The sequence below is a fragment of the Melospiza melodia genome, chromosome 18 (assembly GCF_035770615.1).
Source record: "Melospiza melodia melodia isolate bMelMel2 chromosome 18, bMelMel2.pri, whole genome shotgun sequence".
NCBI classification, from domain to species: domain Eukaryota; kingdom Metazoa; phylum Chordata; class Aves; order Passeriformes; family Passerellidae; genus Melospiza; species Melospiza melodia.
In genome coordinates, this window is record NC_086211.1 from 3,194,656 (window position 1) to 3,218,396 (window position 23,741).

The following is a 23,741-nucleotide window of genomic DNA, read 5'->3' on the forward strand; positions in this document are numbered from 1 at the left end:
GTGGGCTTGCCTGATGTGTTGCTTTTTCTTTGCGAGTCTCCTGCATCTTCCTCTTCCTCCTCCTCATCCCAAACGCTGCCCTATTAAGCTGTGCATTCCTGCTGTAGAAATAGCTGGTTTTCATCTTGTCTCCTTTGGCCACTGAGACAGCTGAGAGTTTTTACAATTTCTATCTGTGTGCAACCTCTTTACATTTCTCCCCAAGAAGCCCTTCAGATCCATCAGTGTTTTGTTCCTTTCCCTGCAGCTTTAACCGGATCGACATTCCGCCTTATGAGTCATACGAGAAGCTTTATGAGAAGCTGTTGACAGCTGTGGAAGAGACTTGTGGGTTTGCTGTGGAATGAAAAAGCAACCAAAGGAAACAGATGCTAGCTCATGGACCACCAAATCAAAAGCTAGAAGAAGCTTGCTGTGAACTTCCTGCTAAGCTGTCTGAAACATCTGAACTCTGACAACTTAGAGATGAGGCTGTTTCCCTTAGGTCGCTGGTGGATTTGGGTGGGGGGGGTCGGGGCTTTTCTTGGTGGTTCCCAACTCTATTTTCTCCCCTTTGTTACAATAACCCCTTCCCTCTTCTTCTATCCCCCCTGAAATGCAGCCAAATTCAGCATTTGGCTTTGGTTACACAGGATATTCTGCTAGATTTGTAACACATATTGTGATAGGGTCAGCGACCTGTGGGGCTTTTTTAATAGGAGAATCAAAGTGTATTTGAGAATGAGCTTAATTTGCTGAGGACTTGAAACTGGTATGCACCTGGTTAGTCTGTCTTAAATCAAGGTTGAGCCTTTGTAGAATCCAGCAGGTGCAGAGTGTCTGACTGGCACCAGAATTTGCATTGCACATTTTAAACATCTGTTTAAAAAGTAAACTTCTAGCAGAAAATACCTCCATATGAACACTTAACTGAAAGGTAAAGAAATCCAAGTTCTGCCTTAGCAGGAAGCTCCCAGTGGAAGCTGTGGCTCACCTTAAGAAAAGTGAAGGAATCTGGGACAGCTTAAACGGTATTGTATGATTTCTTTTTGGTTGTCCTGGCTGAAATCTAATTGTTTTGCACGTGAAAACAATTCTTTTCTCCAGCAGAATTACTTTCCATCGTTTGTTCAGATGTGAGTACCTTGCAGAGAAGCCTTGTGAGGAGGAGACAGAGGATGAAGATCCATTCAATCCCAAAGCTGTGATTTCTGTGCCACTGTTTTACCCAAGATGTGTTTGTGTGACTTTAAATTCTAAGACTCACATGGAAATCACTAAAAGTCAAGTTAACAGAACAAACTCCTGCTTCAAATTTTTTGGCCTTGGGAAAGATTTATTTGGAGATTGAGGTGAAAGGGGAACTGCATAGTGAATACATTCTAAATGTTACAGAAAGCTATTGGAACAATTTATGACTTCAGTTATGTAGGGATGAAAATTTCTCCAGAGAGCCATAAGGCTATTTTTTCCAATATCTGAAACTAATATTAAAAGGTTTGTTCTCTAACACAGGGGAAACAAAAGCAAATCCAATACCTGAATGTCTTGATTTGAAACACAGGTGTCTGCTAAGGAAGGCAGGAGCCCCCCTTGTAATGGAAAATGTAAACCCCTTTCCTCCAAATTATTACAATTTTGAAATTAAGGGGCTTTCAGGCAAAGATATGAGAAATAGGAATAATGGCTCTTTACTAGTATATATAACAAGGCAATAATACAGAAACGCTGGCTTAAAGTGACAGAGTCAGGCTAGGAGCTGACACCCTGTTGGTCAGGGTGGTGGTGGCAGCCCAAGTTAGTGGTGGCTGCAGTCCTGTTGAAGTGATAGATGTGGTTCTGTTGAAGCAGGGATCCTGTAGAAGGGTCTGGTCCTCCTCTGAAGGTCTCCAGTGGTGGTTATGTAGCTCTTGTCCTCTGGGAATGCAGTAGGTAAAGGCTGTGCTGTTCCCAATCTCAGATTATATCCAGGTAGGAATGCTTGGTTCCTCCCCCTGGGTGGAGCATCTCACCATGGGCGATGTGATTTTGTCAGTCATGCATTGAGGCTCAGTGGCCCAATTAAATAAGATAATTCCTCCAGAGGGAGTTATCAGGGATGTGTCATGGAAGAGATAAAGAGCACTGCCCCACTTGGTTTTAACAGATTGTGATAGAGTACATACTTTTGGTTACATCTGACATTGTAACCTAAGACACTGAATCACTAACATTTTTCCAGTTGGCACACCAAGATGAGACAGTATTTTAACAAATAACATGGCTTCAGAGAGACCCAGTTATCTATCAAACATGTCTAAACTTAAGCAGACTTGCTTGTATAGGATTTTTTTTTCTTTGGCAAGCCTGATTTTTAGGGAGATTGATGACTGAACCACTTAACAGATGTTACATTAATGGAATAATGGAATAGTGCATTGAAATTCAGCTGTGGGTAAGAGACTGTCCTTAGGAGATGTCTACTGGAATACTTCTATTTTGTTTTTTTATTTAATTGCATTTGGTAATAGCTTTAAACTGTGATAGGACAGAAAGTAGAGATTTGTCAAAACCTGGCATCTTTCTCTGTTTTGTTTGTTTGTGGTTTTCTTTTTGCCATTGACCATAATTCTTGTGATTTGTTGTCGGGAGTCGCATCGGAGGTGTAAAGTTGTACCATATTGTGAGATTTGCACAGGGTGGCTAAAGGTGCTCATCCTGCAGGACTGTACAGGAGAGGATGTTCAGCCCCCTGTTCTGTGGGGATCTTTTGGCACTTGGAGCCCAGTTTCTGCAGTTCTGGTTGTTGGGATGTGCAGCAGTTGGCAGACAGCATCCCTGCAGTCCCAGGCTGAGTAGCAGAGTCCCCAGAACCCTGGATTTTCCAAATTGCTTTGAAGTCAAACCTGTTCATAGAGTGTATTTAATCCTTTCAGTACGTTTGAATGTGCAATAAACCAGTCAGATAGGAAAAATGCAAAATGGATTATTGCCCAAAAGCTTTGCATGCAATCTCATGTGGATTTTTCACTAAAAGAAGTGTAAAAAAACCCCAAAAACCCAGATACTAAAGCCCACCCCTAATAGAAATCCTGTCACACCTGCAGCACAACTGGCTCAGTACAAACCAAGTGAGGTGAAGGGAAAGGCCCCTGATTTGGAGATCTGTAGGTCAAGTAGCTTTATGTCAACGACCCAGTTGACATAAGATAGTTCCTAATGTCTTTGCTAGGTCAGTGTTTTATTGAATGCACAAAATAAGAATAGGCAGGATTGTTGTTTGGAAAAGTCTCTGTTTTTTGCTGTATTTAAAAGCCCTTGTCAAGGTACCTCCTCCGTACTGACAGTAACAAGAATAGGGCACTGTCTTTTAAATGATTTCAGTTCTCTTTTCAACAGCTTCACCACCTCTCCCGTCGTGTTGTCTTTGCAATTTTGTGCCACTTCAGTGACGACAGAGACATTTTTTGTCTTGTTCTGTACGTGCATTTGAGGCAGGCCTTAAAGCTGGTTGGGTGGATGGAGGAACAGCAAGAAGTGAGGCAGAATGGCTTTGGAGCCATGGGCTGTTCTTGCAAGGCCAGGGAAGGACAAAATGCCAGCAGGAGTTAGCTTGGCTTGAGCCAGTGGCTCTCAGAGGTCTGGGATAACCTCAGCTGTCCGAATTTGTGTGTCCATCCCCACTCGCTCTGCCAGCACTTGAACTCAGTTGTTATTCTCAAACTTGCCCAAAGAAAACCATGGAGTCCCGTGTTGGTGTTGCCATTCCACGTTCCAGCGCCGAAACTCTTGGGTGTGACCCGAAGGGAAGACGAGGCACAGCACAGTGGGTGTCCCTGCTGTGCCACACAAACCCCTCTGCTGCAGCAGCCCTGCCCTGGTGCTGCTCTTCAGCCTCTACTCTACGCTCAGGGATGTAGGAAACCCCCACTCTGCTCGTGTGCTCCAGCAGGAACAAAGCAGACTGTTGGGTGGATGGGTGTGAGTGTTCTCTTGGGCATTATGTTAGACAAGACCCTGCTCCAAAAAGGCTGCTCCAAGCTCCAGGCGGTGCCATCAGCTCAGCAGTGTGTCCTCAGTTCAAGTGGAGGTGGTTGTAAAATCCAACAGGTTTTGTAAATTACTGATCCAGCCACCAGGCCAGGTTCGGGGCTGTGTGGCACAGCAAATTCCCAGAAACACAGTATGGATCTGGTTTTAATCTGTTAATTTTTTTTTTGTTGTTATCGTTGTTGTTGTTCCTCAACCACTTTATAATGTATTTTTTTAATTTATTATTTTGTAATGTCATGTTTAAGTATTGCTGCTATCCTTGTTATTCTTCCCACTGTTTTTATTGCAGATTTATTTTGTGGAAGTTGTACACTAATGTTTCATTTTATGTCTAAATCAAAGTATTTAAGGAAATACTAGTTCTATTTAATGTGGTTATGGAACCAGCTGGAATAAACAGTGATTGTATAGTAGGCTGGACCCAGGAGGTCATGTTCATTTTTGTTACATATGCAATAAACTCACAACTTTAAACTCTTGGTAGCTACTGTTTTGTTTGTTAAAATATTTGTGGGAATCAGAGGAAAAGAGTGGACAAAGTATCAAAACACAGCTGATTTTAAAAGCTCTATAAGGACTTCCCAGATGAAAGTCCTCTGCAGGGAGAATACTTTTCCAAAACCTCAGTTTGCAGAAAGAAATTATAATCTCCCCCTTAATGAAAGCTGGATAAAGATTCTCTAATGTTGATTAATCCTTGCTCTCCTGTTTGTTTGGGTTTTTTCCCCTAATTACTGCTGCTTTGCAAGTGGGGAAGGACAGGAGCAAGTTTAAGGAGGGTGCTCAGTGTTGGTGTGTGCTGCAGCAGTGCCTTCCCTCCCTGATGCTGAAAGCTGAGGTTTCTTCTGGCCAGAATTTTGTTCAATAAATAAATAAAAAAGAAGGGAGTACAAATAAAATGCTTTTTATTCTTTCAGTAATTTCACAGTATGAACAAATGCTGCAGCCCACCCCTCGTGTCAGCCAGCAGCAGGGAATGAACGATTTCATTACCTGGAGCAGGAAATCGTGTCACTTCTTCAGTGCTCTGTCACACACTGACACTGCTGTTTTCTTTAATAACTACTTTCTGTCAAATTTTCCTGATTTCTGCTTTGCTTTTGGTGCTAAGAGAGAGAAGGGTCCTTGTAGCCTGCTCCAGGGGGATCCTGTGCAGGGGTCCTGGGCCTCCCTCCCCATTGCTGAGCCCCCAGAAAGTTCAGTCCTGCCCCCCCCATTGCTGAGCCCCCCAAAAGTTCCATTCTGCCCCCCGGCCCCCCTCCCCATTGCTGACCCCCCAAAACAGTTCAGTTCTCCCCCCGCGACCCCGAGCCCCCAAAAAGTTCCGTTCTGTCCCCCCGGCCCCGCCCCTCACGCACGTGCGGCCCTGGCCCCGCCCCCCGGTCCCGCCCCGTCCCCCGGGAGCACCGCCCGCCCGGCAGGGGGCGTCCCGCGCCGCTGCCCGCCCGCCCCCCGTGTCTCTATGGTAGGTTGGCCGGGCCGGGCCCGCTCGCGCCGCCCGTCCCCGCGCGCCGCTCTGTCCCTCCCTGGCCGTGTCTCTATGGTGCGGGGCGGCGCGGTCACGTGGCGCGGGCCGGGCGGAAGCGGCGGGAGCGGCGGTTAAATGAAGCGGGGCCGGAGGGGCGCCGGGGCCGCCGAGTGCCGGGGTGACCCCTCTGTCCCGCGGAGCCGGTGAGTGCCGGGACAGACCTGCCGCCCCACGGGGCGTCCCTGGGCCTCGCCGGACCCCTCGCCGCGGGGTCGGGCGCTGCTCCCGGCTGGGCCTGTCCTCAGGGACGGGTCGTTCTCCCCCCTCTCCCCGCGTCCCCTCAGGGCCCGGTGTCCGTTCTGTCCGTTCCTCTTCCCCCGCGTCCCTTCAGGGCCGGACCTTCCCCTCTCTTCCCGTCAGGGACGGGTCGTTCCCGCATAGCGCTTCCCTTCAGGGACGGGTCCCCCGCGTCGCCGTCCCCGTGTCCGTCCTCCCGTTCCCCTCCACGTTCGTTTAGGGCCGAGTCCTTCCTCGCTGTTCCTCAGGATCGGGGACACCGCCGCCCCCTCCGGCTCCCCTCAGGGCTGGGTCCTTTCCCTCCGCCCTCCATCCCCCCTGGGCCGCTCCCTTCTCCCCCTTCCCAGGGTCAGGGGGTCCCTTCACCGCCCCCGTGTCCCCCGCAGCCCCGAGGGACACCCGGGGCAGGCGCTGCTCCCGGGGCTCCTCACGGCTGTGCCGGTACCCCGGGCCCGGGTTTGGTGTTGGGGATAAGCCGGAGCTGGTGGGCAGAGGAAGGTAAAAGATTTTTCTCTTCTGACCCCTGTTCAGTGTGGGAGCACTCGGTGCTGTTGGGACGTCTCGACATTTCAGGTATCTGCTGTGGGAGCTGCTGCAGGAAAGAAACCCCAAACACAGCTGTCCTCGGAGCTGAGGGATCAGTGTAAGAGATACTCCTCTTCCTCCTCTTCTTTCCCTTTTCTATTGATCCAAGTGCCAGCCAGCCGTGGTGGAGCACAGCCTGGGAGTGTTAATGTACACTGCGTTTATGGAATGAGCTTTTCTGCCCCTGGAGCTGACCTTGTTCCCCCAGATAGCTGCAGGCAGGTTGGGATCCCACCCAAGTCTGAGCTGTGGGGAACTCAGGCATGTGTGTGTGAAGAGAGGAGTGTGAGCTGGCCCGGGGCAGTGCTTTGGGGTGGGCAAAATGTAAATTGGCTTCAAGAGTCATCCCATGGATCCCCGGCTTTGCAGCTGTGCTGGCTGGAACCCCGGGTGGGTAACAGCTGCTTGCACCTGCCAGCCCAGCCCGGGGAGCTTTTCCTTTCATCTCACCTGTGCTTTATGACCTGGAGTGTTGTCTTTGACTGTCCTCCAACATTTTACTTTAGACTCTTACTGACAGATGCCTGTAACAGTTTTCATACAAATAAGTTTAGCTGTTGATGTTTCTGTTCAGTTTCTTACGGTTTGGTCACTGTCCTGCGACCTCTGATGCTTTGAAAGAGAGGAGCTGATATTGCTGCTGTGCACTTTTATTTCCATAATCCAGGCATGGTGCTGAGGGACTAAAGCTTGATGTCCATGAGCTTTTCAGAGTATTCCCACTTGTCTTTCTTTCCCTGTGGAACAGGCAGCAGTTCTGGAAGGTGCCTTGGTGGCTGAGAGGCACAGCCAAAGACCTGTGGGCAGATCTCTGCTTCTCTGTTCTGCCTCTGTGGAGGTTGATTCCTCTTTTTTAACAATTTCTCCTCTCCCACCTGATGCACTTTGGAGCTCTTGCAGGTTTCCAGTGTAGCAGTGGAGGGAAAGGCAGGTGTCCCCCGTCAGGCATTCAGACTGGCCTTTGCAGGCTCAGCTAACATGGCCTCTCCTGCTTTCAGAGAGGATGGCATGAGGGTTTTTCCTCCAGCAGCCTGTTTGGAAGGCGAGGCAGGAAATCTGAGACCCATCACTCAGCAGATCCAAACCTTGAGCAGCCTCTGGTACATCCCTGAACAGGTACAGGGCCTGTGCTGCTCAAACCATGGGGTAGCACCCACTTTGTTTAGGACTGGGAGGATTCCAGGCACAGCTTTTAATTCCAGAACTGTGGGATTTACAGCTTTAATATGTGCTTTTAATTTTTAGGATGAATGCTGTGCAAAAATTCCACTGCCTTACATCAGGCTTTCTGCAATTGTAAACACGTTAATAGATTTCATGTGCTGGGTGTCTTGGTGCTGTGACTGCATGCTAATAAACAATCATCTTGACAGGAGTTTGTGCCTGGAACACCAAGACTTGGGAAGGGACTCAGACAGATTTCCTGGAGCTCTGTAGACATCCAGCCTGCTTGGAGGTGCTGCACTGTGGTGACAGGTTTGCTTCCATCTCTTTTTCTTGCTTCCTAGGATGTTTTCCTTCTGGTTGCACTGGCTGCAGGCAGTGAGGGCAGGAGCAGCAGTTCCTAGAAGGGCACTTGGGGCAGGTGTTCCTGGTGATAAGGTGCAGGATTCCAGGATTCTGGATTCCAGCAGGGTGCTGGCAGCCTGTTCCTGGCCTGGAGTTCAGGAGCTGCCTCGGAAATGCAAATTCCGGGGCAGACCAGTGCTTTGTCTGCCTGAGAATGCAGTGGGCGTTCCTGCTGCTGCCGAGGCTTGTGCTTTGAAATTGGACACAAATCACTGCAAAGTCCTGTGGCAAGGATAGGTGGGGCAAACACACAATTCCTGCACAGCTGGAGAGAGGCAGGAAGCATTTCCCAGGGGCCAGGAGCTGATTAGCAACCTGGAGTAGCACAAACCCAAGTGCAAGAGACGTGGAGCCCTTCGGGTGGTGTTTAGTGCCTGCTGGAAGAAGCTCCCATTCATTAATTTGGAATGGGTGTCTTATTTTTATTTATATCTTTCTAAAGCCATTGTGAGTGGTTTGCTGTGTGTGAGTGCCAGCAGTGCTGGGTGTTGGGGCTTGCCACTGGCTGCATTCTTTCTGGGACAGTCAGAACTGCACCAGTCATTGAAAGTTTGGAGTTGTTTTCTTTTTTGTTTTTTGCAGATGGATCTGATCTGGAAATATTTTAAGACTCCCTTTAAATTATTGAATTTGGACATCATTGTAACTGTTTAAAGATGAGACATTAATAGTCTCCAAAGCTTGTGTGTGCACTGAAGTGATGGTGGGGTTTAGAGCTGCTTCTTGTAACTGGGATTACTCCCAGTGGGACAGGTGCCTTTTTAAATACAGCAGAAGGTGTGAAACACACAGCTGCCTGGGACAGCAGCTGTCTCCCAGGAGGTAAGGTCATTTGTGTACAGCCTGGGAGTTCCTGTGTTTGAAATGGAGCTGAATAATGGGCTGGCCAACATTATTCTAGAGTAGTTTTGTTTTTAAGGAGGTTACTGGAAGTGGGAGATGGGGGAATTGGGGCGGGGTAGGCAGAGGAAGCAGGAAAAGAGGGGAGAAAAAAGCCACTTAGCAGTGTCCTGGTGGCTTGAGTAAGTTATGTTTGTCAAAGCACTAAGATGAGAGATAATAAGGAGTGTCTCACTGAGCTGGGATAATCTCATTCTCACCAACCTTTGTGTCACTTTTATAGAATTTCAAGTTTATTTTGGACTATCTCGGGAGTGATGTTTTTCCTCTGGGTCAGTGCTTAAGGCCTTGCAATGGTTCTAAATTCATAACAATCCTTGAGAAAGCTTAACTCCTGAGAATGGGAAGTGATATTCCTTCTGAATGACACCTCTCTCCTAATTACCAGCCCTGCTGTGCTTCCCTGCCTGTGTTCCTAGGGGGAACTGTCAGTGCCTGATTAAGTGGAAAAACCATTGGGCTTTAGGGGAGGATTTCACTGTGGGGCAGCTGCTACCCCGAGCCACGCTGTCACCTCACAGTGTTCCTGACCCAGGTCAGAGGAATTTAAATTAAACATGTGGATTCCTTTCTGGCTTTAGGGTGCCCCACTCCTGTGCTGCTGCTGGTGGTGCCCAGCTGCTCCCAGGATGAGTTTTGGAGGCTGTGGTTGCCCCTTGTAATGAGAAGCGAAGTTGATGAGCTGAAATAAAACTGGGAGTGCTTGTGGGTGGCAGGGTGGCCTGAAATGTTTTCAGTGGTGTTGCTCCCTCAGCCTGCTCTCCCCTGCAAGGAGGCCAAGCTGCTGTTTGCATTATTCAGAGGAACATTTGGATGGGATCTGTAGAGGCACCACGTGATGCTGCTCTGCAGCACAAGGTGGTTGGGATCTGCACTGGCTGGAATCTCTTTGTGGGTGAATATAAGAATGAAAAATGGCCTCAAGTAATATGTTTTGTCCAAAGCACTCCTTGCACAAGGCCTCTGTACTGCTTTATCCAGACTGACATGCTCTTACCAAGCTGTGGGCACTGCTCCTGGTATTCTTTGGAGGAAAGCAGGCAGCGTCTGGCTTTTTGCAGCCCTTGCAAAACCAGAGTGAGGAACAGATTTACACTTCCACTTCCAAATCCCATCCCAGAGATATGATGTGTTTTGGTGTGATGGATGGGAAGGAAAACCTCTCCCTGATGCTTCTTGCAGATCATTTCTGCTTGAAGGCCAGTCTTGGAAGGAGCACTGGCCCCTGTACCCCTGGCAAGTACAAGCTCTGTTGGGCAAACACATTTCAGGGGGTTGGCAGAGGGAAGGGACAGCAGTGCTGACAAGCTGCCTGCAGCACAGCCACGCTGCTGCTGAGGACTTTCCTCCTCTCCCTGCTCTGCTGTCATGTGCTGAAATGCAATTGAGAGAGATGACAGCAGCAGCATAATGGGGAGGCAGGAAAAGCAGCTCTTTCTTTCCTTTCAGGAAAGCAGCAGGGTAGGGCATTTAATGCCTCCTGTGCTGCTGGGATTTCCAGCTACGGATGAGCAAGAGCTGGGAGCAGTAACTTGGCTAATGTAAATAGTTCCTTGTGGATTGTTAAAGCAGAATCCTTTTGTACTGGAGCTTCACTGTGTATCAACTGGGAGGTGCCCTTGGATCTGCCAGGACTGGCACAGAGCAGCTCACAGGCTGGAAGCACCTCTGCCTTGGACACAGTGTCTGGAGAGTGCTTTCAGCTCAATGTGTTGTGTTTATTTAGTGATTTGTGGCTTTTTTTACTGTCACTCCAGCCCAGCTAGTGAAATAATCTGTCTGGTAGTGCAAACCCAGGAAGGGAATTTCTGTTCTGCTGTGAGGACTCACCCAGTGTTGGACACGGGTGTGTTGACCAAGGGTGGGCACAGATTCACTGCCTGTAACAGTCTGTCCTGAAGTGCTCTGAGTGCAGCCTCTAACCCCCTGGTTTTGTTGTCCTGTGTCTGAAATGTTGGTTTGCCTTGGCATTAAAGGGTGGTACAGTCTCATTAATCTACAGGACTGTGGACCTGGAGAGTTAACATGCAGCTCCTCTTTTCTCCCTTTTTAGCTCATCATTCATTCATTTGTGAACTTTAGTAGTCTCAGAAGAGATTCATGCTGGATGTGGAGCATCTCTAAATCCAGCCACCATCTAATTTCACTGTTTTCTGTTCTGATACAGTGATATTTACCTCGAATGCAGCCTCTTTGCTTTTCTGCTATTTTAACTCCACAGTGGCCACTGCCACGTGACGTGGGTGAAGTCAGGCTGGACAACTGTCCTGAGCCTGGAGGGCTGCCCTGGCTTTTCACTGCTGGGAGCTGGGCTGGAATTGGCTGCAAGGCTACACGTGGCTGTAAACAAAACTAAACCCACTTTTACAAAGGCTGTGCTGCCTGTCTCAAATCTTTTGACAAGTGGTCATCTGTGGTGCTGGAGCAGTAAGGGGGTAGTTCAGTTCTTCTGTGACAATGCTCCTCCTGCAACAGTTGTTGGGTGCAAGAGGCAGCTTATTTTTTACTCTTTCCAGCAGAAATTGGTGCAGAGGATTTGTTGCTCAGGTGTTGGCACCTGTCTTACAGGGTTTCTGTTGGTATTTTACTCTGAGTAGGTAAGGCCATTTAAGACTTATCACTGTGAACTTGGCCTGTTGGCCCAGTCTGGCTCTAAACTGGCTTCTGTGTATATTTAAACCCTTAATTGATTGTGTAAAAGCATCTTTGAAAGTGCCTGACCTTGCAGGAGGAGCACATGTAATTTGAGTGGTAGGGACAGGCTGTGGCTGTATCAGCTTAAGCTGTAGTTTGAGATCTTCCTCCTTCTTGCATTTTATTTTATCACCTTAATTCTGTTCTCCCAATTCCACCATGTGTGGAGGGTGTCTGATCTGAATCCTACAAAAATGTTTTCCAGGGCATTTCCTCTCAAAGCTGTAAGAAGTGCTGGAGGAGCACAGTGTGAGGGGAGGAAGCAAGCTGTGGTGTGGGAACATGAGTACCCTTAACAGGTATTGAGGTGAAACCCTTCTGAGCGTGAAGCCACAGCCTCTGGCTGCTGACCTTTGGAGCTGTGGCAAGTGCAGGTGCTTAATGTGGCCCTAAAAAAGGGCACAGCTGTTGTAACCAGAATATGTGACCTGTGAATCATTCCCTCACTCTGGATGTTTGACACCTGGAAGGGTTGGTGGCAGGCTTTTAAGTCAATAGTTCTGAAAATGCTGTGCAGATTGACAGGGACCTTCTTTTTGCCCAGGTGGGCTGCTGCAGTAACTCAGATTTTTTTCCCTGCGTGCCACCTCAAGGTCAAGTCTCAGCTTTTGTGTTGTCAGCAGCTTTGAGAACGAGGTGAGGTGTGCTGTGCTTGAAAGCAAAGTTTTTTGTGATAAGTTCAGGTCACATATAAAATAAAATACAAAAATACCCCCTTCCGTATTTTTTATTGGTGGTGCATTATGCTTGTAATTTTTTCTGGAGCACGGCTTCCCAGTGCAGCTTGGGTGGTTTCCTGAGTGGGATCCAGGGTGCCATCAGAGCCTGTCAGTTCCTTGTGGTTTTCAAGTCCTCTGGCTGCCTCTAGAGCTGAACCTAACTCTGTTCTTTCCAGCCCTTTTGGTTTTGGTCTACTTGTCCCTCTCTGCTGCTTTTGACAGCAGTTTGCTGGTTGTGTGCAGCCTGGTTCTCCCTGCTCTCAGTGCCCCTGCACACAGGGCTGTGAGCTGAGCAGGCTCCTGGTTGCTCATCAGTGAGAATGTCAGTGCCACTGCCTGTCCCAGCAATCTTAAATCCTTTATTTCTGTTTCCTCTGCAGTGAAAACAGAGCTAGGATGGGAACCTGAATGCTCCTGAAGACATTCATCCAGCTTGTTAAATAACTACTTAAAAGGTTGCACTTGGATTTCTTTGTTCTGTTAAGATCTTTAAAGTGGCATTCAGGATGCCTTAAAAAAGAAAAGAAAAAAGGTAGAGAAACTACTGAGGATTTGGAGAGGAAATGCTCTGTCCTTTCTCCTGGAGGGATCTGTGAAGTAGAAGTAAGAGAGGAGCACTCTGCTGTATATCCTGGGGCTCACAGGGCATTTGTGCTGCTCTTTTCCACGTGGCTGCTGGGTTTATGGAGAAGAGAAGGCAGCTGCAATTAATGCTGTGTGGAGCTGTGGCAGGTGTGTGCAGCACCCGGGGCTTTGTGGCTCCAGCTCTTTAAACCCACAGGTGACTGAATCTTGGTGCTGATCAAAGCAGCCCCTGGCTGGGAGTTTGGGGAAAGGAAACTGGAAGTAAAACTCACTCTGGAAACAGCAGAACTGCAAATCACATGGTTTCACATGCTCTTCCATTCATCCCCACCCTTACAGCACAAAATGAGAACAAGTGAGTTCTTCTGAATGTTGGTTTGGGAGCAAGGCTGGGTTTGTGTGCAGGTCTGTAGCCAAGTGCTGGGCTGCTGTGTCTGAATTGTTGCATCAGTGTGAAATGCCAAGCTGGCACCTGTGTTTGTGATGTGGGAGGGAGGTTTTGGATTTAGGGATTACCCTGGATGATCTTGCACATGCCAGAAGTCTGAGGCAGGCAGAGTACAGCCCTTTACAGGAACTTACTCCAGGAACACTTCCTTCTCCCTCAGAACCTTGATTTTTCACTTCACTCTCAAAATGAACTGCTCAAGGTAAAGGCATTAACTCTCCTTTACAATCAGAATTTGTAGATTTAATTTTTTTTTTCAGGATTCTTTTGGGGGGAGGGAGAATGACAGAAAGGTTTCTACTTGTTGTGCAGAGAGTGGGTTTTTGCATGCATCAGAAGGAGGAGCTGCTCAGGGAGATGGGATGATGGAGCTCTGTTATCTGCCAGAGGAACTGATGGGAGTCCTGGGAAGGCACTGAAGTGTCCACAAGTTGACCTTGATGCCAATCACCAGGGAGTAGCTCAAAGGAATGGGAAACTTTCATTTGTGTTGCCCAGTTTTGGAAAATGAATGCAGCAGTTTCAAAACAGTCCTACATTTTAGAGAGTAGCTCACAGAGCAGATATTTTGCTAGGGAAATGCAAATATTTTGCAGGTTTGGGAGGAAAACTGGTGCCAATGTATGTGGCCAGCTGTTAGTGAATTAGGTAAAACTGGGTACATTTCCTTCCTCTTGTACTTTGTGTTTCAGATAAAAATGGTGATTGGTACTTCAAACAATTATGATTAATAATTTTGATACTGTGACCTTGATGAAGTGAACTGCAAGTAAGGTTGATGAGAAGTCTTGTGATGTACAAACAGCCAAGATATTTCCTGTAAGTCCTGAGTGGGCTTAGAAAATGGGGGAAAAAAATCTAGTTGGGGATTTGAAACCAAGTAATCCCTAAATATCTTCTCTCTTGATTGCCCCTGAGTAAGCAATTTCCATTAGCCTGGAGCAGTGGCACAGGTGTAGCCTGTCCTGTGTTCATCTGCAGCCTCTCCTGGTGTGCTCTTGGTCCCACTCCTGACTCTGCAGTTCCCAGTGGTGAGCCTGGGAGGAGAGGGCATCACTCCCTTCAGTGCTTTCCTCCTTGGGTAGGGGAGGGTGAGGAGCTGGGAGCTTTTGGGGAGTAACTGGAAGCTGTGATTGCTGCCAGAGTCATTCCTCATTTCCATCTTCATTCATGACCTGTCCTGGAGCTGCTGGAGCCAGGTCCAGGCTGGTGTGGTTTTGGAAACAGTGGCTGCTGTGCTGGGATACTGAGCTGTGTGTGTTGGGAGGAGGTGAGCATTCAGGTTTCATTTAATTGCCACAAAATACTTCTTGTGTTATATAATATAGTTTGTTGTGGTTAAACAAGTTCTGTGGCTTTCTGCCCTAGAATTTTTACCTGGCTCTTTTTATTGTTCATTTCAGTTTCTGTTCCTTGATTTTTCTCACACCTCAGGAATCTTGTCTTCCCCTTCTCATAGTGTATGTGTTTCAAATCCTGTGGTAAGCCAAGCCAGCTGCTAATGTGGGAAACACTTGGGGAATACTTCATAACTCACCAGCCAGTTCTGTTATTAAATGATCTTCAGGTTTGTTGTTTCTCTTCAGCACATGCTATGGGTCCAAAAATTGGTGGCAGAGCTGTGTGGATGCTCTTGTCCTGTGTCTACCCCTGGTGTGGCTCCTGAGAGGAGCCTTTGGCCAACACCTGTAGCAGATTGTGCTGCTGGAAACCAGGGGGTGTTTCCTGTGAGCCTCTGCCCACACCCTCCTGCCCTCAGAGGCCAGGGTAAGGCTTTTGGGCTGGCATCAATGCTTTTTCCACTTTTCCCAGGCTTGGAACTGAGCAGACCTGCTGGCAGAGGCCCTGCTGCAGCCCCACGTGTTGCCCTCTGGCTCTGTCCCTTTGCAGGGTGTGAGGCAGTGGCAGTAGCTGCCCTGTGCATAGCAAATAGGATTTGTTTGGGCCCAGCAGTTCTTGTTGGGCTTGTGATCAGGGGATTTCTCATTTTCAGTTGGGATGATGCTGCTTAACACGATCAACCACTGTTAAACTCTCCCTGCTTTTGCTCAGTGCCTGTTACAAGGAGCAGCCCCCAGCAAATGGTGAACCCTTTGAAATGTTTTGGTGAAATGTTTGACAGTAAGTCAGGCTGGTTTATTTCCCTTCTGTTGTGCTTTCTTTTATTTTTTTTTATTTTTAAAGACTGAATTTTTAGCTTTTCATTTTGGTGGTTGTCACAAGCCCTGCATTATTTAAGTAGCTTGTTTTAGCAGCTTGAAATAAACCAGAAATTCACCTTGCTCGCAGGCTACCAGCAGACACGTTTGCTGCCCGCAGGCACAAAGTAGGAGTTGATGCTCCTCTGTCAGTGTAGGTGAGCCACAGTGGTGTTCTGTGAGGGGGAGAGGCTAAAACACAGTGATTTGATGTTGCTGACATCTCTTTCAAGTTGCTCTTTTTTTTTCCCTCCCCCCTGTTCATTTGGGATCTCAGTTCCTGCCTCCCCTGCTTTCTGTCTAGTCCTGTTGCCTTGAGCTGCAGCCAGACAAGAGCACTTTGAGCCCAGTCCCATCTTGGGTATGTGGGAGTTCAAGATCTCAAATGCTGTAAATGAGGGGGGAAAAATACATTACACTGTGTTGAGAAGGGGGGGTCTCCCCTTGACTGTCAGTTTGAATTCCAGCACCATCTGAAGATGCTCATCACAGCACAAATGTGGGGTGGAGGGAGCAGATTTGAGTTCTGCTCCAGTTACTGCAGTCCAGAAACGCCTTCATCTATCAGGAGATTAAATATATGCACAGCACCAATGGTGGCTAATTTTAGGTTAAGCTAAAAATATGTCATGTGGTGTTTAAAAGGATTTTGAATGGGTTTTGGAAATCCTTGTGTAAGCATTCTGTGTGCTCCTGAGACCTGCTTCCCCTCGTAGCAGCTGATCCCTTACCTCACAGTGGTGGTTGGAAGCAGTGGTTTGGTGGATGACATTTTTGCATGTTTGAGGAGCTTGTCCAGGAAGTCCCTGTGACCTCAGCTGTCAGTCTGAGGTCTTGTCACTTCAGAGAACTGCTCAACCCAAGTCCCTGGTGGGCTCTGCTTTTCCCAATAGCTGTTCTGGTAATGTGTTCTTCTCTGAATTCGCTGTAGGAAGAACCATCATGGGGAGGATTTTATTGTCTGCACAGTGAGACAGCTGGGGTGTGCTGGGTCAGAGGGTGCTGGGCACTGCCCAGGCTCCCCAGGGAGTGGTCCCAGCCCCAAGGCTGCCACAGCTCCAGGAGGGTTTGGACAATGCTCTCAGGCACAGGTGGGATTGTTGGGGTGTCTGTGAGGGCCAGGAGCTGGGCTCTGATCCTTGTGAGTTCCTTCAACTCAGGATTTTCTGTGACTGAGTTATGGAGTAATACAGAGGTGAAATTGGGTGGGACCATGTTTTCAGTGTGGTGGTTCCTCCCTGCAGTCAGTGGGTGTCTTAGAAGTCATGATGAGAATTTTGTGTCACCTGGATACTGCTATAGGGATTCAAGTCCCAAATCCAGCTTGATGTGCTGTGATGCAGATGGAAGCCTTTTATTAAAAGAAGAAAAATGAGAATGTTTGGAAAGTGTTGACCTGACTGCTTTGCTGTTAAAACAACTCGAGTTTCCTGTCCTTGACTGCATTGCAGGAAAGCTGATGGGCATGTTAGAGCCTGCTTACAGGTAGCCTTATTCTTTGCCTATAAATAGGCTCTGAAATCACTGAGGTAGTGTGGAATAGCTTCTTTCCATCTGTCTTCCTTGCTTTTTTATTATTGTTTATGTAGGGCAAGACCCCAGGGTGGCTTTGATCTTGTTACTTCACATTCTTGGCGGGCTGGTGCTATAAACATGAATAAACTTCTTATTCATGCCACTAGATGGAACTGGCCCATGCTTATGGATATTTGTTTAAACTTCAGCTCTGTATTGAGTATTGACAAAATGAATTGCTAGCTCTTGGTGGAAGCTTGGCTTTCACTCTCAAAGCAGGGCTTTATTAAGATGCTTGGGGTTTTATTCAGTTTATTTTGAAGTAGGAAGAATTGCCAGTTCTTTCCAGCCTTGGCTTTTTTTTGTTGTTGCCTTGACTGTGTATTACAGTTCATGCTATTTATTATATTCCTGCTTTTAAACCATTTTGGTGGTGTGCACACTTTCTTCTATGGAAGTGCAGGTAGTTTTTTATCCCAAATTTAATTTCAGAATATTTCCTGTACCTCTTCTCACTGCTGAAGGTGGAAGTGTGCAAGTTCCTCTCTACAGGAGCCAGAGTGGCCCATAGAAAATATGACCTTAGTTTTGTGTCTTATCCATCATTCATGGATCTGAACAGCTGGGGCTTAGCCAGCACTGGACAAAGCACCATTTGAGCTATTTGAGAGAAGATTTTTTTTTTTTGCTTTTTTGGTGGCTGTGCTGAGCATTTACAGTGTCACCCCCCTGTGAAGCAGCCAGCCCTGCTAATGCACCATGAGTCCCTGGAGGGGAGAAATATCCAACCCCTCAGCTTTGCTTGGAGCAGATCTGAGCACACAGCTGTCCAGCCCCTGTCTGCAGCACTTGATGCTGCAAGGGCTGGTTTGTGGCTCTCACAAGTGTCCCTGTTCCTCCCAGGCAGTCTCACAGTGATCCTTTGCTGTGTTTGCTTGGTGACCTTGGCCACACTGGGCCTGCCCTGCTTCCATTTCTCCACCTTTTAAATGACAAGAAATGAATTGATTTTGTTTGCTAAAGGAGTCAGGCAGCTAAGGATGGAAAAGTGCTATGCAGGGCTGGGTGATTGCTGTGCACAAATACCAGGGAAAATACAGCTGTGATAATGTGGATGTGACCTTTTACAAAGGCCAGAATTTGCACTTTCAGTGCCCCAGCACCTACCTGGGATGGTGGAACAGCACTTTCATGCCACTCTGGCAAATAAAGATTTATTTCTCCTTATAAGACAGAAATGAAGAATCTAGTGGAAACACCCCCAGAATTTTGCTTTTCAGGTGTTTTCAAAGCACCATGTGCCAGTGATAATCTTGGAGCTGCCTACTGGAATTAGGATGTGCTACTGAGGTATCAGGACTCAGTTGCACATTTGTGGCAATGCTGGTTAGAAGAGGCCTCTTGCTGTTCCCTCATCCAATTTCCCACTCAAAATTGGACCAGCCCCAGATCAAGGATCAGGTAAATGTGGATGTTTGTAGGCAAACCTTGAAATCTTTATGCTGGAGGTTTCCTCTGAAGACAGTTCCCTCAGGCACTAAGCCTGTGCTGCTGGGCTTTTATAAGTGCTAAATTATACATTCTAATTTTTATTATTGTATCTTGTGTGTCTGAATTCATTTCTTCATTTTACTGTCCTAGCTGCAAATCCTGTTCCCTGCAGAGGAAGTTAAGTAGAATTACTGAGGGGGAATTTATTCTGCTCATGTGTACTAGCAAAAAGGATTTTATAGCAGACCCACCATTTTCTTCCAGCTTATGCATCAGTAAATATTTAATAGTACAGATTCCTCTGTGCTGCAATGAGGAAATGAATACTTTCCAATAAGAGAAAAAAAAACCTCCTTTCTCCTTTCAGTGATCAAATTTTGCTTGGAGTTCCTGTGTGTGTTCAGCCTCTCTGTGACAGTGGGAATGGAGAGCTCTAAGCTGGCAGAGCATAAAATGGAAACCTCCTGTTTAGTTTGCAGTGATTCCTCTGGCCCCCTAATCCTGTTTGGGAGCCTCTGGCCAATTCATTGTGCCTCTCTGAGAACAGGTGGGGGTAGCAAAGCTCAGCTTCAAAAAGCCAAGTCCTGTGAGGGAACCTGATTCCTGTCATGCTCTCCTTTTGGTGTGAGAGCAGATGGTGTTTCCTGGAATTTGTACCAAACCCTTGCTGTAAATCAGGGAAATCTCTTCTATAAAATAGCAGATGGTGGTAAGGAAGTGTTCTCTGGAATGTGCCTGTGCTGTTTCACAGTGCAGGCACAAACCACACACTGACACTGCTCTGCCCAGGGTGCAGCTTCCTCCTGACACACCAGGAATGAGGGGGGTGTGGAAATGAGCTTGGAGCATCTCTGGTGGCTCTGAAGTTGTGCCTCACTTGGCAGCACTGGGGGAGTTCAGGCTGGGATGGTTCTGTTCCCCTCCAGGCTGTGTGTGACTTCCCTGGCAGTAAGGGTGACAGGGATGGTTGGAGTGACACCATCTGAGGGTGTGAGATGCAGGTGGATGTGGGGGTGCCCTGGGACAGCTCAGGCAAGGGGATTTTGCCCCTCTCACCTGTTGATGGGGGCAGGAACAGCACTGTGTGGGTTGGTGCATTGGATTTTGGTTGGAAACAAGAGAAAGTCCACATACTGGGAGGGTTTGAGTCCTGCTTGGGTAGAACTACATCTCTCCTCCTTTTCTGTGATTGCATGGCTCCTCCAGAGAGACTTCTCTGGCCTCATTGCACTCTTCAGTCCACTGTCTTAACTGTTGGAACACAAAATAACAAACATATCTCCTTCCAGGTCCTGAGAGGGGGTCACAGAAAAATACTCATGTGGAGAGACTGCTGGGAGAGCCAGGAGAACCCCTAGCAGCTAAATCTTGGAAAAAACCCTTGGGGTGAGTCTGAGTTTGCCTGACTCCCTTGTGGTTTTATTTTATCTTCCAGTTCCTCATGTGAGCCTGACTGCCATGCTGGGGCATTGACACTCTGGGGTGCAGCTGTTTAAAATGGCAGAGAGAGGTGGGAATGAAGAAGTGATTAACCTGAACAGCTTCAGCAATCACAGAGGGAAAGGTGAGTACTGATTTGTGCCTGTTTCAAAACACTTTGTGAAACTCTGCTGAGCAGCAGGATTCACAGACACTGAACTTGCAGGGAGCTGCTGGAGGTCTGTTCTGTCACATCACACACTATTCTGTTACACTGACTTAGCCACCTACAGAAACTCTTTCATATTATGCAGGCATGCAAAATATTTGGCTCTTGTGTTTCTCATGTTGTACTGCCTCAAGGGATGTTGCTGACTTCTTGGGAACACTGTGTAGAGGTGTTTCAGCAGAACCAAGGAGGATCCATCCTTCTCAGAACCCCACAGGAGAAAGCTGACCCTAAATTTATGCTCTCACAGGGCTGATGGGTGCATTGGCACCCATCCCCTCATGGGTGGAATTTAAAGTGAGGCTTTCTCTGTGTGCCTGAAAGGTGATAAATGAACACTCATGCTGAAAAATAAGCCAAAACATGTGAGATTTTAGGGAAAGCATAGTTGCATGTTCTCTGTGCAGTACAGAAACCCTCTATTTCTGCCTTGAATCTCTCTGCTGTGTTCCAGCAGCTGTTGAGTAGCATCTATATTCCATCCTTGACAAACCTTGAGGCACAAGGTTGTCATTACTAGCAGGGTATCTTTGGCACCCACAGCCACAGGCCTTATCTTGGTCCTGCATAAGGTGCTCCTGCAAAGCCTCTCTTTCAGAAGAGACTGAGTTGCACAAAGACCCTTATCTCTCTGCTAGATTGCACTGCATTTTAACAAACAAAATGTCTCTGAGATACTGAAAGTTCAGGATTTCTCTGCAGAAGTATTCCCTACATGCCTTGTTTGTAATAACTTTTGCAGCAGCTTGACTTGTGCTGGAGTTCAGGGTAGAAGATTCTTTGTGAGTGTCAGTGGCTGTCCCTGCAGTGCTGCTGTGATGAGCTGAAGCTGTGCAGGTGTTTTGCTGGAGGCTGAGGGATGCAGGAGTGGCTGTTACAATGCCTTGCAGAGGAATTGGTGACCTCTGAATGCTTCTTCCTGCAGTGCAAGTGGGAAAATTGCTTTCTCAGACGTTTCAGTGCTACATGCACCTTGTAATTCCATTTATTTACCTTGAGCCAACAGCTGACTTCAACTTTACTTACTGTTCTGCAGACTGGATAAACCACAGAGATGAAAGTCTTATCACAATATCAGATTCCTCAGATGAAGATTTGCCTTTGTTGCTGGAGATGCCAGAAAAGCAGCAGACTGAGGAAGATGATGATGATGACATAGTCATCTTAGCAGAGGTAACTTTTCATTGTTGTAGCTGCTGTGCTGTATTCATGGCCTGTATTGCCCAGTCTTGTGCCAATACCTGATGCATTCCTCTGAGTCCTGCCTGGCTATAGCAATCTGCTTAGGATGTCTGAAATAACAGTGAAATGATGGCATTTTGCTGGCTTGATTTAGTCATATTTTGGGCACAGGAGAGGAGAACCAGACTGTGGAACTGTTGCAGTTTAAGTTCTACATGATGAAGGTTGTAGTTCCTATAAAGTTGTCTGTTTGAATCCAGCAAGGTGGAGTGTTTTGCAAGAGGACTTGATCTTCCATAAAATGTTTTCAAACCTTGCTTTGATTTATAAATGTACTCTGTATGCTTTATATTCCTCTATACTATTTGCATTCATGTTGGGCTGTTGCAGGCACTGATATTTTTGCAGCATTTCATATCTGTCTTATATTAAGAATATATTCCACTTTCCTGTTAAATTAACCAGAAGCACTGAGAAAATAGGTTGCAAAGCTGACCTTTCTGCTTTTTAGTTGAAAACAGCAGCACAGAGCACTCAGGCTCTGTTGTCATACAGCAGTCTGCCTGCCAGAGGCAAGAACAAGGCCAGAGATTAATACTGGAGCTTTGGTTCCTGCCTGTTTAAATAAATTGGTGAGAACACAAATATGTCATCAGTTAATTCTTCCTTTCCAGACAATTTTACTGAAGGGGAAGTGAGTACTGAGGTGAGCTTAGGCAATTATTCCAATTTGAAAGTCCTGTGCATCCCCAGTTCTGCTGAAGGTTCCTGTAGCACCTGGGGACAGGCTGGTGACACAGATGTGTGGGTTGCAGTTCTGTGCTTTATTAAGCATCTTGCTGAACAGACTGTTTATCAGTTTCCCATCAGAAGTTTCTTAGATGCAGGAGTATCTGGAGCAAGGATTCTGACACATAGACAAGAATTCCTCCTTTCTCTTGTTGATGTCATTTTCAGACCCCAAAGCATCAGCAGCCTCTGCGTCCCAATGTCATCAGACCTGCTGCTCCATGGCAGGGTGCAGACACTGTGGGGGAAGGAGGATCCAAAAGTGCTGTGGAGCCATTGAGCACAGACCTGCAGCATTCAGCTCTGCCCTGTGAGGGAGATGGGAGTAACCTCGTGGTGGAGAGCAATGCTGGACCAAGCAGGGGGGAGAGTGTGGATGTTGCCTTGCAGCAGCCGGGACCATCTGAGCTGAATGGCTCCAGATCTGAACTTACAGGTAGCCAGGAGCCTGGCCCAAGTTTGCTGCCACTGATCAAGGTGCATCCACAGCCTGCTGATAACACACAAATCATTAGTCTGGAGAATGCAGACCTTCCACCTCAACAGGAGGAAAGGATGGAAGCTCGGGAATGGCAAGGAAAGAACTTGGAGCCAGAGCAGAAGCTTGAAGGAATAGCTGCTAAAACTACCCCGGAGCAGGGGGGGATGCAGGAGCAGGGCCAGCCGGAGCCCCGGCACTTCCCCCCGCAGGAAGATGAGCCCCGCGCCGTGGCGAACGGCCGCGCTCCTCAGCGAGGGCAGCCGGAGGCAAACCCGGCATCCCTGCAGGCGTACGGAGGGAAGGCTCCAGGGCCCGCCTTCCCCCGGCCCGAGCCGCCCCAGGACGGCATTCCCGGCCCTGCCTCCCCGCAGCCGGCACATCCCCCCGAGGAATCGGCTCAGCCGGCGGGGACGGACAACAACGAGCAGCCCGGGCCCGCCTTCCCCGCCCAGGGCTCGCAGGAACTCGGCTCGGGGGACGTGCCAGAGCAGGGAGCTGCTGGGCAGGAGCAGGACCTGACTGCACTGCTCATCAGAGAGACAGTAAGTATTCCCAGGGCTCCTCTGCCTCCTGTGTGCGTGTGATGTTTTCAGACGGGTTTTTCAAGGGGTGTGGAATCTCACATGCTCGGAATGCACAGCTGCAAATCCTCTTTGCTTTGGCTGAGATTCAGCCACACACCAGGTGAGGAGCATGTGATGAGCTGTCCTGGAAAACTTTTGCTTAACATGAAATAATCTGTGTCTGTTCCCTTAAAGACCCTCTTGGATCTGGTCTGGTTTTATCTGGTTCTTTCCTAACCCAATACTGTAGAACCGGTTTAGGATTGGATATAAAACTAAATGAGTAAACCTGGGACACTAAACAGTGGCAGAGTAGGGTGGAGTAGAGAAGTTTAGGGACACATGGCTGAGGACTGCTTTCAGCTGCCTCTCCTACAGGAGTGTGGTCCATGCCCATGTTAATGCCACCACGGTGGCCAAGGGTAAGGGCTGCCCTTGCAGTTTGGATTTTCAAGCAGCAGCACCAAGGAGTAACTGGATAAGCACCATAAGACTTGTGCATGTAAACTGCACATGCTCCATGTGTGAAGCTTGGCATGAGGGGCACTGGCTGTGACAGCAGCAGTATGGTTAATATATGATAAATAAAGCTAAATAA

The 23,741-nt window shown here is 47.8% G+C and overlaps 2 protein-coding genes across 9 annotated transcripts in view; both read left to right on the top strand.

The window, feature by feature from the left end:
* Positions 1-4,485, top strand: part of SMURF1 (SMAD specific E3 ubiquitin protein ligase 1) — a 46,495-nt gene extending 42,010 nt beyond the window's left edge. For all 5 annotated transcript variants that reach the window (XM_063171709.1, XM_063171705.1, XM_063171706.1 and 2 more), the window contains exon 18: positions 248-4,485. In XM_063171709.1, the coding sequence (XP_063027779.1) occupies positions 248-347 (100 nt within the window). In that variant the 3' untranslated portion in view covers positions 348-4,485. The remainder of the gene's footprint in view (positions 1-247) is intronic.
* A 1,102-nt stretch (positions 4,486-5,587) lies between these two features.
* Positions 5,588-23,741, top strand: part of RNF216 (ring finger protein 216) — a 75,836-nt gene continuing 57,682 nt past the window's right edge. The window contains exons 1-6 of one of the 4 annotated variants that reach the window (XM_063171710.1): positions 5,588-5,682; positions 6,308-6,419; positions 7,735-7,837; positions 19,916-20,044; positions 21,165-21,301; positions 22,268-23,122. In XM_063171710.1, coding sequence (XP_063027780.1) covers positions 19,978-20,044; positions 21,165-21,301; positions 22,268-23,122 — 1,059 coding nt within the window. In that variant the 5' untranslated portion in view covers positions 5,588-5,682; positions 6,308-6,419; positions 7,735-7,837; positions 19,916-19,977. The remainder of the gene's footprint in view (positions 5,683-6,307; positions 6,420-7,734; positions 7,838-19,915; positions 20,045-21,164; positions 21,302-22,267; positions 23,123-23,741) is intronic. The other 3 variants (XM_063171711.1, XM_063171712.1, XM_063171713.1) reach the window with 3 other exon arrangements.